The sequence below is a fragment of the Scyliorhinus torazame genome, chromosome 13, assembly GCF_047496885.1.
Source record: "Scyliorhinus torazame isolate Kashiwa2021f chromosome 13, sScyTor2.1, whole genome shotgun sequence".
NCBI classification, from domain to species: domain Eukaryota; kingdom Metazoa; phylum Chordata; class Chondrichthyes; order Carcharhiniformes; family Scyliorhinidae; genus Scyliorhinus; species Scyliorhinus torazame.
Window position 1 is genome coordinate 56,297,146 of NC_092719.1, and position 18,346 is coordinate 56,315,491.

Genomic DNA, 18,346 nt, shown 5'->3' on the forward strand with positions numbered 1-18,346 from the left:
TCTAATCAATAATCTATGTTGCTTTAAAGCCAGGCTTCATCCATTGGTGTATAAAGCAGTAAGTAGTGAACAGGCTGTGTCAACTATGGGTGCGATTCTCCAAAATGGAGACAATATGTTCGCGCCGTCGTGAATACCGTTGAGATTCACGACGGCGCAAAACGGGCACGGGGACGACCGATTCTGTCCCCCATAGGGGGCCAGCACGGCGCTGGAGCGGTTCACGCCGCTCCAGCCTCCCTTCCTGGCGCCATATGGGTGCCGCGCATGCGCGGGGGACTTCTTCAGCACGCTGGCCCCGAAGCAACATGGCGTAGGGGCCCAGGGGCCGGCCGCGCAACAAAGTAGGCCTGGGGAGAGAGACCGGCCCGCCGATCGGTGGGCCCCAATCGCGGGCCAGGCCCCTCAGAGGCCCCCCCCCCCGGTGAAGGAGTACTTTCCCCCGCCCCACAGGCCACCCCCCCCCGACCCTTCGCGCAGTGTTCCCGCCGGCAGCGACCAGGGGCGAACGCCGCTGGCGGGACTCTGCTTTTGCCGCGCGGCCGCTCGGCCCATCTGGGCTGGAGAATCGGGCGGCCCCGCCGATTCCAGCGACCTGCGGCCGACGCCGCGTCAAACGCGCCGGCGAAAATGGCGCCGATTCTCCGCACTGTTCACTGGAGGCTGATACTCCAGCGCTGTTCTGGGGAAATGGTAGCACAGTGGTTAGCACTGTTGCTTCACAGCGCCAGGGTCCCAGATTCGATTCCTGGCTTGGGTCACTGTCTGTGCGGAGTCTGCATGTTCTCCCTGTGTCTGCGTGGGTTTCCTCCCACAAATCCTGAAAGACGTGCTGTTAGGTGAATTGGACATTCTGAATTCTCCCTCAGTGTACCTGAACAGGCGCCGGAATGTGGCAACTGGGGGCTTTACACAGTAACTTCATTGCAGTGTTAATGGAAGCCAACTTGTGACAATAAAGATTATTATTATAAGTGCTGCACTCTCAGAACCGCTGACTTTCAGGCGAGGATTTAACTGCGATTCTGTCTGCTCTCTCAGCCGGGTGTAAAAATATCCATGATTCTATTGCAAAGAGGAGCAGGAAAGTTCCCCTTCTCCAGGCCCACATCTATCACTCAATCAACGTCGTTCAAAAAAGACAGATGATCCGATCCTTACCACATTGCTCTTTGTGGGTGTCGTGTGCAAATTGGCTGCTGCATTTTCTACTTGACTGCACAAGTGGCTACACTTCAAATGTACTTCATTGCCTGCAAAGCACTTTGAGAACATCTTGATGCAGTGAAAGTTGCTATATAAATGGAAGTCTGTCTCTCCTTATTTGATCATTGAATACTAATGTCTTCCTATTTTTATTTTAGTATTCTGAAGGTTTTAAAATGCAATATTGTCACATAAAATCAACATCCTTGGATTGTTCAGGACAATCTTACAGATACTGGGTTAAGCATCGGAAAATGTGTTCTGTTTTATCCTAGTTGGATAGTGCTTACGTTCCAAAGATGCGAGTGACATGAATGGCTCACAACTCCTGACTTTCTTTTCTCTCCCTGTGTCTTCCTGGACTCGGTGCCTACTTGAGATCTGTGAACTGTCCATTTTCATCGTCTGTCGCTAGGGCTTTTGCTGTATTCCAATATTGCCATCGTACTTGAAACTTGTTATTCCATTTGTCAATGGTCACAGAGCCCTGGTCACAACCCGAACAGGATACCTTTAACACCTAAATAGTCCATTGGTCTATACTTTTCAAATCATATCCTTTGATTACAACTGGTAACATAATTTGGACATCTGTCCCTACTTTCCTTTTTCTATTTATGCTAACAGTTCACACCATGAATCCCCGTTACTGCATGACTTCAATTATCTCAAGTACCCAGACAATGCATCCTCACACATCTAAAATTAACCTTCCTCCTGCCAGGAATCCATACAAAATGCATAGAAAACTTAATTCACAACACACAGAAGTATAAAAATACAAATAGTATTAAATGATTCACAATTCCTGCAGGAATCTGAATATCTGTAGAAATGATGCCATGGAATAAAAATATAAAGAACCATAGAAAGGTTACAGCACAGAAAGAGGCGATTCAGCCTATTGTATCTGTGCCAGCCACTTCGGCTATAGATCAGGGACCTTTTATATGAGTTGAGTGTTTCAGCCTCAAACACCAATTCGGGCAGTGAATGTCCACCTCTCTCTGGGTGAAAACGTTTTCCCTCATGTCCCGTTTAATCCTCCTACCACACCTTAAATTTATGCCCCCCTGGTAATTGACTTTTTAGCAAGAGGAAACAGGTCTTTCTTGTCTACCCTATGTAGGCCCCTCCTAATTTTGTACACCTCGATGAGGTCATCCTCTTCTGATCTAAGGAAAACAACCCAGCCTATCCACTCTTTCCTCACACTGCAATTTTGCGGCCTTACCAACATTTTTGTAGATCTTCTCTCCAGAGTAATTATGTAACCTGTAACCATTGATATCATTCTGGAGTTGACAGCTATCCTCTTCACTATCAACTGCACGGTCAATTTTTGCGTCATCTGCAAATTTCCCAATCATGCCTCCAACATTTAAGTCCAAAGCCTTAATATATACAGTAGACTGCAAGGGCTGCAACACTGAGCTGTGTGGAATACCACTGGTAACCACGTTCCATTCGCAAAAACATCCATCAACCATTACCCTTCATTTCCCGTCGCTGAGCCAATTTTGGATCCAACGCACCACATACCCCTATATCCCATGGACTTTAATTTTTCTGACCCATGGGACCTTGTCAAATGCCTCGCTAAAATCCAAGTAGGCAACATCCACCACACGACCTTCATCAATCCTCCTTGTTACTTCCTCAAGTTCATAAGACACAATCTTTCCCGAACAAAATCATGCACATTATCCTCAATCAATTTGTGCCTTTCTAAGTGACAATTTATCCTGGCAGTAGCATTAGCACATCTTTGGAACAATTAGCCAAATGTAATTTCTGGAAAAAAAATATTTAAAGGCTCCTTCCAGGGCAGAGATTGCATCTTAATAAAGGAAACATATGTCAACAGAAAAGCACAACAGCTGAACTATTGGATGGCTGTGTTGTGCTGTGTACTATTGACCACAGTTGTAAACTTTGAGGAACTGACTGTTTCAGGGTAGAAGAAAATGCCCTTTTCTTTGCATAGAATCAATAAGGTCTGTGGAAAGCCAGTTTGCTACTTCTGCTTCCTTTATTTTGTTTACAATGGATTTCATCCTTTTATCCCAAACTCTATTGATGGCTGAGCAAGTTAACTTCAAAGAACTTTCAACATACACAGAGCTATTTCATTTTTTTTTTAAAACGCATTTTATTCAAACTTGTATCAAAGTAGGTTACAGCAAATAAACACCCCGGGAAACAATCTTCCCAACAATCAACAATACAATTTGTACAGATTTTTCTCCTTTTTCACCCAACCCCCCCCCCCGCGACGAACAGCTCCTCAAACACGGTCACAAACATCCCCAACCTTTTCTCAAACTCCCCTGCTGAGCCCCTAACTCATATTTTATCTTCTCTCATTGCAGGAAGTCACACAGGTCACCCAACTCAGAGCTATTTCATGGCGAGATGTAACTATTTGATGGTCACTGTTTACCTGCTGCTTACTGCAGAATATGCTGCCCCTATGTAAACAACAATGATGTTTATCAGATCATTGCAGTCACTTTTGGATTGTGGGAATTATATCATTTTTCTCTGTCTTTTTTGTCTCCCTTTCTAGGGAAGTAATGTCGTGGAAGACCAGGATTTGTTGGAAATAGGCATCCTCAACTCTTCACACAGACAACGAATCCTCCAGGCAGTCCGTGGCCTACCTCGGGTAAGATGTCCATAAGTGGAACACTTCCTGTAGTTATATTAAATCATGTGGAGAACTAATTTAGCTTAGAAATATCCAATTAATCTGAGTTTTGTGCTCTCATTTTTATTATACAGCTTGTGTGAAATCTCCAGTCTCTATAATCTTGACCAGGCAGAACAAGTGTAATTTTTTTTATTCTACTTCATTCAGTGTGAAGCTAGCTTTTCCATTATACCAACTCCATAACAAGCACCAGTGAAAAATTATTCAAGTTCTGTGCTCCGTTATCCTGTCACTTTTTTGTGGAATTACAAATTACTAGATTGGGCATTGCGAGTTTATTCTGCCCTTTTAGTTTCATTTCAGTCAGGGTAAATTTGATAATTCATTTCTCTAATGCACTGTTTTAAAAATGTATGCACTATATATAAATATCAGAACCAAACCAATCCATTTATCAATGATTTAGTTCAATTTGAGATGCAAATTGATTTAAATGTACTTGTGATGTATAATTAGGAGACATTTAATATCCTCTGTCAAGAGATATATATTTCTACTTTATTAATGGGAGGCTCTTTGCTCATGTACCTGGCAGCAGTGGTTCTTCTGTTTATAATCAGCAACCCTTGAATGCTAATCGCGTGTATCTAGTGATGAGGCTTTATGAAGTAGTGTGAAAGCAAAATAATTATTGGCGCGATCTACTGGCTGCGTTACGCTCGGGTGAGAGCGTAAAACGCAGGTAAATCCCAGGAGAGACCTCCCGCGGGCTTGATGGCAGCCTTCATGCCTCGCGGGATATACCCAAGTGCTGTGAGGCGTCAGAATCCCACACAAAAGGGACACACCATAGCAGGGTGTCCTCACTTGGCGGGGGGGGGGGGTGTGAAGTAATGCCCATATGTGTGGGAGGTGACATTGCCCATGGGTAGGGTATGTGGGGGACCCACAAGCTCACATTGAGATTGTGGCACCCTTTCAAAATGGCAGCCCGATCTCTGAGTTCGGCTCCCCAGTATTGTAACAAATTCTAAGTGTGGGCCAACCAGTGAGAAACTCCCCAGCGCTCAAAAAAGTGACTAAGTGTCATTTGATAGCGGTGGGGAACTCGACAGAAGAGCCGGCGGGAAACTCCCTGAAAATCCCACCACAAATGAACTTTGAATTCCGTTAAATTCCGCCCTACAAATTTCATTAATTACGAACTTAGAGCAAATAAGCAGACTCAAAGAACTTGAGACAAGTTTTAATTTGATGATTAATGGTGACCCCATTGATTAAATTATGACAAGGAAATGAGCTATCAAAAATGAATTTAGGATAGGTTCCCAATATTGTGCAACAATGTCTATTCTGTTTCATTGAGTGATATTTACATATCCCAGACCATTTTCCATGTGACAATGGATGGGTGAAAATTATGACCTTTTTATACAATTAAATGCTTGCAGTTCAGAAGGCCATTCAACCTGTCATGTCCATGTTAGCTCTCCGCTCGCCTCACTCCCCCGCTCTTTCCCCATAGTATTAGTTTGTTTAAATTGTACTCTGAGCTTTTATTTAATAGATACTAGATTGCTCCTACTTGCATATTGAACTTGTAACTTCTGTGGTGAAAATGATCAATTTCTACACTTTTAACATTTGGTGATAAGTTAAGCTCAGTTGTTAGCCAATCAAAAACATTTTTTTCTGATTGTTCCATCCCCAGATTGGGTGGTGACAGAAATAGATGAGAGTAAATGGGAGAAAGAGAAAAAGGAAAAATTTGTGGACAATTGAATAAGAAGCAGTGTTTAATAATTTTAAATATTAATTTAAGTCTTTAATTTGTAATGTCAGATTGATAATGCAGTACCAAACTATTCCTGAGTGTATATATGTGTGGCATATTATATGTGTGTGTGTTGGTATTTGAAACACTATCATGGTTTATACGGGTAAAAACGTTTAATATATACTGGCCTAGGTAATCCATCAATTCAATACTCTCTGGTAATTTAAAGGTTAGCATGTTTTACAAAATAAATATAACACAGGCAGTTACTGTTACAGTGATACTTGTATAAAGGATTAGTAATTAGCAGATGATTCCCCCGCTCTATCGATGTATTGCCTGATAAAACAATGGTGACATTTAATTCTGAATTCAACATGAATCTATCAGCTGATATTTTTCATTTACATCTATGAGACGCCAAAAAACACATTTAAGCATCTTGAAAGTCCCCTGCATTTTTCTTTCTGGTTCACACATTGTGTACTTTTAAAGTTTCAAGAAAACCAAGAATTTTAAAATGGTTTCCATCTAAGTTTTTACTTTTCATAAATTCGATAAACCATTTCTTCAAGAGATAATCAGGATTGTCGTTTAAATAATAGTGCTGTTGTCTATCAGAACGACTGCTGGTTCTTGGTGCAGCCATTGCATAAGCAAAGCCCAATGGGTTCTTGCTACATGCAAACGCTTAGGCTGGACAGAAAAGATTACTTACATTTTAAAATATTTTTATTCTCCTTTTTCACATTTTCTCCCAAATTTGCACCTACCAACAATAAGCAGTAAGGAATATAATGTCAATCTCCATATCAACCACAACAATCCCATCCTCCCACCAACCCCCAAACAACTGCCCGCATGTTAACATAAACAAATAACAAAAAGGAATCAGGAATCACCCATATTCGTCATTAACACATACAGTCCCCTTCTCCCCCACCACTAATGTTCGATGTTATCCAATTCTTGAAAGTGCATAATGAATAACGCCCATGAATTGTAGAACCCCTCCATTCTCCCCCTCAGTTCAAACTTAACCTTCTCAAGAGTCAAGAATTCCAACAGGTCCCCCATCACGCCAGGGCACAGGGTGGAGTGGTTGCTCTCCATCACAAAAGGATCTGCCTTCGGGCGACAACTTCTGCCTCCGCACCCGTTTCCAACCCCGGCTGGTCCGACACCCCGAATATGGCCTCCCGAGGGCCCGGGTCCAGTTTCACATGCACCACTTTAGAGATTACCCTAAACACCTCCTTCAGTAATCCTCCAGCTTTGGACAGGACCAAAACATATGAATGTGATTCACGGGGCTTCCTCACAACGTTCACACACCTCTTCTGTGTGTACTTTAAAGTTTCAAGAAAACCTTTCAAAGGCTGGAGAGTCTAGAACTACAGTTCAGATATGTAGCACTGGGATGAGGAAGCAAAATTCTTCACTCAAGTTGTGATTTGGCACGGGTAGCACATTGGTTAGCACTCAACGAGCTGGCTCATCCTCGCCCTTGAGAGGTGTGCTCTATATACCACCTTTAGCTGTATCAGCCCCAACCTTGCGCACGAGGTGGAGGCGTTGACTTTCCGGAGCACCTCACACCAGAACCCCTCCTACATACCTTCTCCCAACTCTTCCTCCCACTTTGCTTTGATCCCTTCCAGTGGTGCTTTCTCCTCTTCCAAAATATCCCCGTAAACCGCCGACACTACCCCCTTCTCCAGTCCCCCTGTCTCAGCACCTCCTCCAGCAATGTGGAGGCCAGCTCCACCGGGAAGCTCTGTATCTCCTTCCCGGCAAAATCTCGAACCTGCATGTATCTAAACATTTCCCACTGCTCCAGCCCATACTTCGCTCCCAGCTCCTTTAATCCTGCAAACCTACCCCCAAGAAACTAATCTTTTCATGTCTTAATCCCCTTCTCCTCCCATTTCCAAAAATTTCCGTCCCACTTCCCTGGCCCAAATCTGCGGTTCCCCCGAATCGGCATTTCCCTTGACCCTGCCCCCAACCCGAACTGTTGGCGAAACTGCCTCCAAATTCTCAATGAAGCTATTATTACCGGACTGACAGAAAAGATTACTTAACTGAACTTAGAATATTAACATATCCTTCTGTATCAATAACATTCTATTTACCGTTTTCAAATTATATATAATAAGGCCCGCTTCATCTGAGGCTGGAAATTAGAGCTCAATAACATACATTATACGTAAGATAAAAATAGGAGCAGGAGTAGGCCAGTTGGACTCTTGAGCATGCTCCTTCATTCAGTAAGATCATGATTGAACTTCCACATCAACTCAAATTCCTTTCTATCTACATATCCCTTGATTCCCTCAATCCCCACAAATCAATCTTAGCTTTGAATATACTCAGTGAGAGAGCATTTGCAGCCCTCTGGGTATCAAGAATTCATAGAATCATAGAATTTACAGTGCAGAAGGAGGCCATTCGGCCCATCAAGTCTACACTGGCCCCTGAGAGAGCACCATACCTAAGCCCACACCTCCACCCTATCCCTGTAACCCAGCAACCACTCCTAACTTTTGGACACTACGGGGCAATTTAGCGTAACCAATCCACCTAACCCGCACATCATTGGACTGTGGGAGGAAACCGGAGCACCCGGAGGAAACCTACATAGATACGGGGAGAATATGCAGACTCCGCACAGTGTTCCCAGCCGGGAATTGAACCCGGGTCCCCGGCGCTGTGAAGCAACAGTGCTAACCAATGTGCTACCCGTGCCGAATCACAACTTGAGTGAAGAATTTTGCTTCCTCATCCCAGTGCTACATGTCTGAGCTGTAGTTCTAGACTCTCCAGCTATGGGAAATGGCCTCTCCGCATCTGTCAAGGCCTCCAAGCATTTTATACATCTCAATTCTTCAAAGCTTCAGAGATTATAGGCCCCACCCATCCCAGGAATGAATCTAGTCAACTATTGGTTTGCGATTCTGTGTGCATTTACTTACCCAGAAAATTCACATGTTGATGATAACACTGGCTGGATTGTAATTGTACATGGAAAGTGTTCTACACACAACTCTACTGGAGTGCACATCACCAGCAAACTTTCACATCTATCAACTGCGCTCCCTACAAAATATTTGTACAGAATAATTAATTCTGTCACAATGTTTAATAGGAATTTTAATATGTTCTGTGATACTAGAATAACTGCATGATTAGCTGCCATGTCTAGATATAGCAAACATTTTTTAGTTGAAAATCATAAGCTGTAACTAGTGACATGATTAGGATTTAAATATTCTGCAGGGGTCCACCAAACAGCTATAATCTTTACATGCTACTTCTCATCTTTCGGAATATATCAGGTATGACAAACTGGTATTTGGGGCAGGGGCCCATCATGAGGTCCCATGAAAAATAACAAGCTCTCCGTGCATAATTTTAAGCATCTTTTTACATGTGTATTTTCTTCCTTCATCTCAGGTTAAAGTTATTGGATATGATACGAACAGTCCAACATCTGTGGCAGACTGGCTAGATTCTTTAGAGCTGAATGACTACATCAAGACCTTTCTGGCAAATGGTTACACATCAATGGATCTCGTGAAAAAGCTGTGGGAAATTGAACTCATTAATGTAAGTTCATGATTTGTGTGATGCTTTAAAAATGAACTATTAGTGCTGAAGAGATTTGAATTCTGAAGGATTGTGCTATAACAGCACCTTGTGGCTTCCTGAGGAAGCAGAAATGAGATAGTAAGCCTTATCTCTATGCAATGTCAGTCTTGGTTGCTATTATGCTTGAATTAGATGAACTCATCAATTTCTACTGCTGCACGTTTCCTTCACCCCATGTTTAACATTGTCACATTACTTAGGGCAGTTTATTTTCTGGAACTTGCCGAAGTTTCTGCTGAGAAATGTCGTGGATGATAAAAGTTCAGACTTGGGGAGATGGCATTGTTGGCTTATAGGAGAGATGTACAGATATGTTGTATTTTCATCTCCTTAAAGTCATTGATACTTTCCTTGTTTTCGTTTTCATTTTAGGGATGTACAGAAATATTTTTTTTTTGATATACAGTATCTTTTGCAAAAAGACGTATTTGCTATTGTGAGACCTTTCATAATAGTCAGAATTATTCAAAACTTTACAACAGTACTGCTTTCACAAAACCCACTTCAAACTGGAATTTTTCAGTACCTCCTAGTTTATTATAATTTTATAACAATATCAAAATGCTTAAAAAAAATAGTTCTTCTTTTTGCATTAAAAGTTAAACTGTCCATAGGGGTGCAGTGGGAGCCCCGGTATGGTCCCCGATCAGGGGTAACCACCGGTTTGTCCCAGGTAAGATGGACAGGGGGTTCCAGGGCTGGCACCGGGCGGGGATTAGAAGAATGGGGGACCTGTTCATCGACGGGACATTTGCGAGCTTAGGGGCACTGGAGGAGATGTTTGAGCTACCCCCGGGAAATGCATTCAGATATATGCAGGTGAGGGCTTTTGTGAGGTGACAGGTCAGGGAATTCCCGCTGCTCCCGACACAGGAAATTCAAGACAGGGTGATCTCGGGTGTATGGGTCGGGGAGGGCAAGGTTTCGGCAATACACCAAGAGATGAAAGAAGAGGGGGAAGCGCTAGCAGAAGAGTTGAAGGGTAAATGGGAGGAGGAGCTGGTGGAGGAGATCGAGGAAGGTTTGTGGGCTGACGCCCTGGGTAGGGTTAATTCCTCCTCCTCATGTGCCAGGCTCAGCCTGATACAATTTAAGGTGGTTCATAGAGCGCACCTGATGGGGGCGAGGTTGAGTAGGTTCTTTGGGGTAGAGAACAGATACAGAAGATGTTCAGGGAGCCCGGCGAACCATGTCCATATGTTTTGGTCATGCCCGGCACTGGAGGGGTTCTGGGGGGGAGTGGCGGGAGCAATATCTCAGGTGGTGAAAGTCCGGGTCAAGCCAAGCTGGGGGCTAGCAATATTTGGAGTAGTGGACGAGCCGGGAGTGCAGGAGGTGAAAGAGGCCGACATTCTGGCCTTTGCGTCCCTGGTAGCCCGGCGAAGGATCTTGCTAATGTGGAAGGAGGCGAAGCCCCCTAGCGTGGAGGCCTGGACAAACGACATGGCTGGGTTCATAAAGTTGGAGAGGATTAAGTTTGCCTTAAGGGGGTCTGCGCAGGGGTTCTACAGGCGGTGGCAACCGTTCCTAGTCTACCTCGCGGAGCGTTAGAGGAAGGTCGGTCAGCAGCAGCAGCAACCCTTTGGGGGGGGAGGGGGAACGAGAGATTGCTTGAGGGACGAATGAGTGGGGGATAACATGGAGGGTGGGGGAAACTGGCAGTTCAGACAGGATCACTCCGTGCACTTGAGCCTTCTCAATGCATCCAGTGAAGGCAAGTCTGGTGTCCAGCACGTACAGTCTGGGTGGCTTTGGTGGCAAGCTTGTGTTAGGACAGTGTTGTTCAAACTTTTTTTCCGGGGACCTATTTTTACCAATTGGCCAACCTTTGCGCAATACTCTGTGCATGCGCACCGATGAGCGGGCACACGTGCGTAGCGCGGCCGCATTTTTTCTCTATGGTAAAAAGGCCGCTCGCAGCCGGCATAGTTAAAGCTGGCTTTTGCGCGCGAATTGTGCCATGACGGACGGCTCTGTGACCCTCCCAACACACGCCCCCCCGACTTTGAAGATCACTGTGTTAGGACATCCGGGCTTCCAAAACCTCTGAAGCCATCAAGACCATTCAGTAGGTCCCGAACCTAGACAGCCATAAGCCTTCTTGTCTCCGGCCATGCTGAGGCGTGGTTTCCTAAGCAGAAGCTCCCTTAGAATGTCTGCTGTTCCAGCAAGCTCTGACCAGAAGTAACCATAGTCCAGATCCCTGGTTAATTTCCAGTAAAGGACAGGCAACTACTGCAAGACTGCATGGAAGATGCTGAGCAAATGAACAGTGAGGAGCTGTCTATCAGTTCAGGCTGTGTATCTAGCAAAAGAAAACATTGTCAGTGAATGCCATCCAGACAATCCTTGACACACAGGCATCTCTGCAGGCTCTGAAGGAAGAATGCACATCAGCACCCAGCTGCCCTCTCTAACTGGGGGACTTGGAGCCAGAAGAAATTGATGAGACTCTGAATGCTGGTGAGAACATCTGGCAGGGACCAAAGTGACCAACAGTACCATAGCATAGTGGTTCACCAGTTGGTTTGTAACTAGCACTCAAACCGTATAAGATAGCACTCAGAGCAGGTTCTGTCAAAGTCCCTAGGTGATAGTGACTTATACCAGCCAGGCTTCTTAAGCTAGGCTAAGGTGAATTCCTAGGTACAGGACATAGAACATACAATGCAGAAGGAGGCCATTCGGCCCATCGAGTCTGCACCGACCCACTTAAGCCCTCACTTCCACCCTATCCCCGTAACCCAATAACCCCTCCTAACCTTTTTGGACACTAAGGGCAATTTAGCATGGCCAATCCACCTAACCTGCACGTCTTTGGACTGTGGGAGGAAACCGGAGCACCCGGAGGAAACCCACGCAGAGACAGGGAGAACGTGCAGATTCCGCACAGGCAGTGACCCAGCGGGGAATCGAACCTGGGACCCTGGCGCTGTGAAGCCACAATGCTAGCCACGTGCTGCCCACGTGTTGCCCAGGAGATGAATGGTGCTGAAAGCAAAAGGTTGGAGCTCATCTGGGATGGGAGTTCATCTCTCATTAAGCAGCCAGAAGTCTAGAATGTTCATCTCAGCCAATCCCAGCAGAGGGTCAAGCAGAGTAAATTCACCCACGCTCCTGTACCCTTCACATGCCAGTGCAATCCGTGACTATAAGAAGCACATCATTGCATATGCAAAGAGGATAGCCCTCAGATCCGGTTGCATAGACCCATTCTGACAACCCTGTCTTCACAAGGATCTATATCAATGGTGTATAATTGTCCAGACAGGGGGATTCCCTTACGCATTCCCCTCCCAAAACTAAGGAAATCGAGTGTCAAGATCCACTCACCTTAATCAGACATCACAGAAGTTGGATCTGGGCAACAAAAGCCCACAGAGTCTGGAATAAGTCTTCGGTATCCACCCTGTCAGGCCTATCCTGATATAGGGAAACAATGGCGCTTGATAGAGTAGCCCTCTGGAACAGTAGATGAGTTCCAGGACTGAGAGAGATGTTGTTGTGGTTGGTTCAGCCAGGGACTGTGTTGGACTGGTCAGGGTGGATCAAGCCAGCCAGAATGATTCCCAGGTGAGCACAGAATGGTTTTGCAGAGGTGCTTGGAGTACGTGTTTGAAATTCTAAAATGAGCATTCTGAGTGAATGCGCAAGATGTTTTGCGATGACAAATAGTGATGATATTAAATCCAAAAGGATCTAGTGAGACACAAGACACCTTCAATCTCTGCTGGTACAAAGAGAAATAAGCCGCAAGACTGATCCCTGGAGCCGCCAGTGTTGCCAGCTTCTGTGGTGTCCCTAAAAGAGGTGGAGGAAACTGAAAAGAAGGCAAAATGACAGCAGTTTAGTAAGGATAAGGGGCGGGATTCTCCCCTACCCGGCGGGGCGGGGGGTCCCAGCGTGATGGAGTGGCGGGAACCGCTCCGGCGTCGGGCCGCCCCAAAGGTGCGGAAGTCTCTTTAGGGGCCAAACCCTCACCTTGAGGGGCTAGGCCCGCATGGAGTGGTTTCCGCTCCACGGCTGGCGGGAAAGGCCTTTGGCGCCACGCCAGCCGGGGCCGAAAGGTCTTCACCGGGCGACGCTGACATCATCCCCGCGCATGCACAGGGGAGGGGGTCTCTTCCACCTCCGCCATAGTGAAGACCATGGCGAAGGCGGAAGAAAAAGAGTTGCCCCACGGCGGAGGCCTGCCCGCGGATTGGTGGGCCCCGATCGCGAGCCAGGCCACCGTGGGGGCACCCCCCGGGACCAGATCGGCCCGCGCCCCCCCCCCCCCCAGGACCCCAGAGCCCGCCGGCGCCGCCTTGTCCCGCCGTTCAAAAGCTGGTTTAATCCACGCTGGCGGGACAGGCATTCCAGTAGCGGGACTTCGGCCCATCGCGGGCCGGAGAATCAGCGGGGGTGGGCCCGCCGACTGGCGCGGCGCGATTCCCTCCCCCGCCGACCAGTGCGGTGCGATTCTCGCCCCCGCCAAATCTCTGGTGGCGGAGACTTCGGGACACGGCGGGGGCGGGATTCACGTCAGCCCCCGGCGATTCTCCGACCCGGCGGGGGGTCGGAGAATCCCGCCCAAGATATGAAGCAATCTGGGAAAGGTAAATGCAAGCACGAAAAGGATAGACCATGAAACAAAAACAAGGGAGCAGAGGTTTTGATAGTAGAGGACACTGATACCAGGACATTCTTTCACAGAAACTGATTAACACACTTGGAATTAACTTCTGATGAGGCAGTGAAAACACATGTCCAAGTGTAGATTGAAAAGCATTTGAATGTTGTGCTGCTGAAGCGAAGATTTTCTAGATTGTAAGGCCCTCTTCAAGCAGCCCCAGGTCAATGCCACGTCTGTTAAAATGGATGGGACAGAAATGTGTGTAAATGCAGCCTCAATCATCTAAATCATTTTCCTGGTTATTCCCTTATTTCCCCTTTCTTGTATTTTGCCCTCATCATTTTGGACCCATGGATGATTAATGGACATGTATCTTTAAGTCAAGCAGCAGAGAGAATGGGGAATTCAGAGGTTGCAGGAGGGAACACTCTGCTAGTCTCTGCTGGTTTGAACAACAGACTTTCCGGCACGCATAGAGAGATGGGATGGGACTCAGTTTGATTGGTTGGCTGGTGGCCAATGAATTGGCCGAAAGGCTGAACTCTGCCCGGTAACAGATGGTGATCGGATCAGTCCCAGTGGAATGATTTTCAGAGTCCCAAGGAGTTTCAGATTGACTCCTGAAAGCACAGGGAGAAGTACCCTCTCTCCTCTGTGTTCTCTCCAGAAAGGCTGTGAGCGCTGTTCTCCTGAAGCTTCAGGGAACCATAATAAATGAACCTACAGGAAAACCATTACAGGTGGTGAACAAAGACAAGAAACTTCTCTCTCTCTCCAGAAAGGCTGTGAGTGCGGTATTTCTGAAACTACTGAGGCCTGAATGAATCTACAGTCAAACCTCAAACTGAAAGTAAAGTTTGAAGAGGAGTAAGGTGCTGGAAACAACCGTCTGAAATAAATAATCTTTCCTTTCATTTCTGAATGTTATCCCTTTCCTCACCTCTGTGTTTGTCTGTCTTTTGTGTACGTACAGAGGATGGGGGTGGGGTGGGGGCAGGTTAAAATGGGTAATTAGATCATAGTTAACCAGTTGAATTTGCTACATATTTAATTTCAGTTGTTGTCATTAATAAAAGGTAATTGTGTTTACATTTACACACCTGGTGACTATAATTACTGGACAGCCCAGGGCCTAAGACTTAGGGTATTTAAAAAAAAAGAAATATTGGTCAATTCACTTGTGTTGTGACTCCAGGTCAAGTGGCAAACTAGCCCAGGGTATCATGACAAGATGGAAGAGCTAAGAAAGGCCAAAGAATCACCTGATTTATATTTGTTCTGCGATCTAATGAAAGCAGGCAGGTTGTCAGACATGTACACAATGTCTTTATTTGAATAAACTTTGGATTTGCAACCGTGTACTTTTTTGAAGTTGTTGGTGAGAAGCAAAACTGGCTGGTTCTATATATTCTGGGTTCACGCCTTCACTATATATCCTTTCATGGGTTCCATTTCATGGAATGCATTATATAATATCAGAATAGAATGCTTCGGAATCAAAATGCGCCTGTCTCAAAATAAGTGGTCATTAAATTGGAACTGATCATCCTAGGAGGTAATTTTCACCTTCAATGCTTGGTGGTAGGTACACAGGCAGAAGACAGTGGGCGCAATTCTCCACTCCGACGCCGGTTGGGAGAATCGCCTGGGCCGCCAAAATTTCCGGGGACGCCGGTCCGACGACCTCCCGCGATTCTCCCAAGCAGCGGTAACGGCCCGGTCGAGTTTCACGGGCCGCAGGCCGGAGAATCGCCGGAGATACCGAAAATGGTGATTCTCCGGCACCCCCGCTATTCTGAGGCCCGGATGGGCCGAGCGGCCAGGCCAAAACGGAGGGTTCCCCCCGGCGCCGTCCACACCTGGTCGCTGCAGTTGTGGGCGGTGCGTGAACGCTGGGGGGGCGGCCTGTGGGGGGGCGAGGGGGGATCCTGCACCTGGCTTCACCTGGAATGTGGGGTGGCCCGCGATCGGTGCCCACCGATCGTCGGGCCGTCCTCTCTGAAGGAGGACCTCCTTCCTCCCGCGGCCCCGCAAGATCCGTCCCCCATCTTCTTGCGGGGCAGACTTAGAGAGGATGGCAACCACGCATGCGTGGGTTGGCGCCGGCCAACCCGCGCATGCGCGGATGACGTCCGTTATGTGGCGCCGGCCGCGTCATCTATGCGCCGCCGCTTTTACGCGGGCGACAAGGCCTGGCGCGTGTAGATGACGCGGCCCCGATACTGGCCCATTGTCAGGGCCTGAATCGGTCGGGACCGGGGCCGTTCCACGCCGTCGTGAACCTCGACGGCGTTCACGACGGCGCGGCCACTTCGGCGTGGGAGTGAAGAATCCCGCCCAGTGCTTGTTGACCCATTATAGAGTCCCGTGATTTCCATTTGCAATGTTTTATTTTGCTGTGTTTTGTTTGCATGTCAAATTAATAAGGAATCCCTAAACAAACTTGGGGAGAAATTTGCTCACTCGGACCTATGCCGGTTCCACTAGGGCAGGCTGCAGTGTGGGCCCACATAGCATCCTTCATCGATATCATTGATGGACCCTGTGTGAGCTGTTGTCTGTCCCTGGGGCATTGGAATAATGCTCCATGGTGGAGAATTAAAGCAAAACCCCACCCCGGTGTGTCATGACAACTTAAAGTATGTTGGATAATGTGAATGAACCTGTTCTGCAAAGGAGACTTCAATTTTAATGTTGGTCAAATATCAACCAGGAATAATTTATTTAAAAAAATCAACTTGCCAAAATCATCTTGGCTATTTCTTGAAGCAGTTCTGATTGAGATGAACCTGTGGTAATGATTCCATTGTTAACAAGTTTAAATATCAAGCATCCTCCAATGGTGTTTGTAAATCCAGACTAACAATAAATTGAATGGTGTTTACCAAGTGTATAGTTGTGCAGCATATTTGGTTCATGCGAGGCCAATATCTTGCATTTGCATGGTATTATCTTACTTGAGCACTTGGTGGTGCAGTTGCCCAAGTTACTGAGAGACTAATAGGCAGTGCAATTGTTTGGCTCAGTGGTGTGAAATAACTGGAAACACTTTGGGGACAAAAGGATGGCATTTGTGATCAACACTGGCGAAAAAGAATGATCATGCTTGCAATTTTAGTTCTTTAAGTTCTGCACTCCTTTCACTGGCAAATTGTGTTCAATTCATGTTCAGATGATTTCAGCTGAATTTACACACATTTCTGTCCCAGCCATTTTAACAGAACGTGCCATTGGCCTGAGGCTGCTGGAAGAGGGCCGGTGCTTTGGCCATTTTGGTTTCTTCATGTGTGTGATGTCATGCATGCACTCTTATATATACTGTTATGAGCAAATCAGATAACTGATAATTAAAACTCTGCGCCTGTTGTACAATTGAAGCCCGCAATATTTGGCAGAGTTAAAATGCATTAAGATAATTCTTAAAGCAGTTACAAATTGCAGGTTGTTTTGTGTTTGGGTCCAAATATCTTTCCATTCATATCAAAGGGGACTCTCATTTTGTATATATCTGTGAATAATTGAAGGAATCTTGCAGATTTGAATCTTTGTTTTAGTAGATATGTGCTTGAATTTTTAAATTATAGCATTAATAATTTGCTGTTAGATGTACAAGGAAAAATGTGCTCAGTTTGAAGTACTAAGTGAAAGTAATAAAACAAGTGATTTGTTCCAAGATGTGTGATTATAGTTTGGCTCGAAACAGTCTCTTACATGGAATGAAAGATTACGGGGATGAGTTTGGACCCTGGCGCTCATACACAGCAGATAGAAAATGGGTTCAAAAAGGTCCAATTTAAAGTTCCAACTTCCAACCTGAAAAAGATGGGATACACACCTGATGCCATATTGGTTTTGGCGCTGTAGATGAGAGGGTAGGGTAGGGGAGGAACACTGGGGGGCCCACCACCTGCAATTAATTAACAGATAAGCTCCTTGAAGAATTTGTTAATTTTCTGGGGAGTGACAGAAGGACATTTTCAAATCATAGATTGGGAAACATGTACAGTCTAGTGCATATTATTTCACCAGCTGTCAGGAGCAATGTGGGAGTGTGATGTTTCTGAAGTAAAATTGTTGCGGGGGGTGGGGTGAGGGGGGGGATATTCACACAGAGTGGGTCTGGTACTTTTTCATTGACTATTTGGCCACTTGTCTCTACCATGAGACGCTGGCCTCTGATCTCCTGCCTACTTGATTCTGCAAGGCACTGACAAGCCCAGTCATGGCTGCCATTTGCCTTTGAGCGGTACTCTCTGGAATCAATTCCTTCCACCTGGCTGGGCCTGGTGTCAGTAATTAACAGAATCACAGCATCATTACGGTTAAGGAGGAGGCCATTCAGCCCATCATGTTTGCACCGCTTCTCCAAATAAGCATTATGCCTTACTGACACACTCCTGCCCTTTCCCCGTACATTTGCGCATTGTTTCTATTCAAATAATCA

At 46.0% G+C, this 18,346-nt stretch overlaps 1 protein-coding gene across 15 annotated transcripts in view; it reads left to right on the forward strand.

Annotated features, from left to right (window-relative positions):
- The window catches only part of anks1b (ankyrin repeat and sterile alpha motif domain containing 1B), a 1,303,035-nt gene that overhangs the window by 1,185,168 nt on the left and 99,521 nt on the right, over positions 1-18,346 (forward strand). For all 15 annotated transcript variants that reach the window (XR_011934063.1, XM_072471544.1, XM_072471547.1 and 12 more), the window contains 2 exons: positions 3,776-3,874; positions 9,093-9,245. Coding sequence is in view for 14 of the 15 variants with exons in the window: in XM_072471544.1 (XP_072327645.1) it covers positions 3,776-3,874; positions 9,093-9,245 (252 nt within the window). In the remaining variant the exon portion in view is untranslated. The remainder of the gene's footprint in view (positions 1-3,775; positions 3,875-9,092; positions 9,246-18,346) is intronic.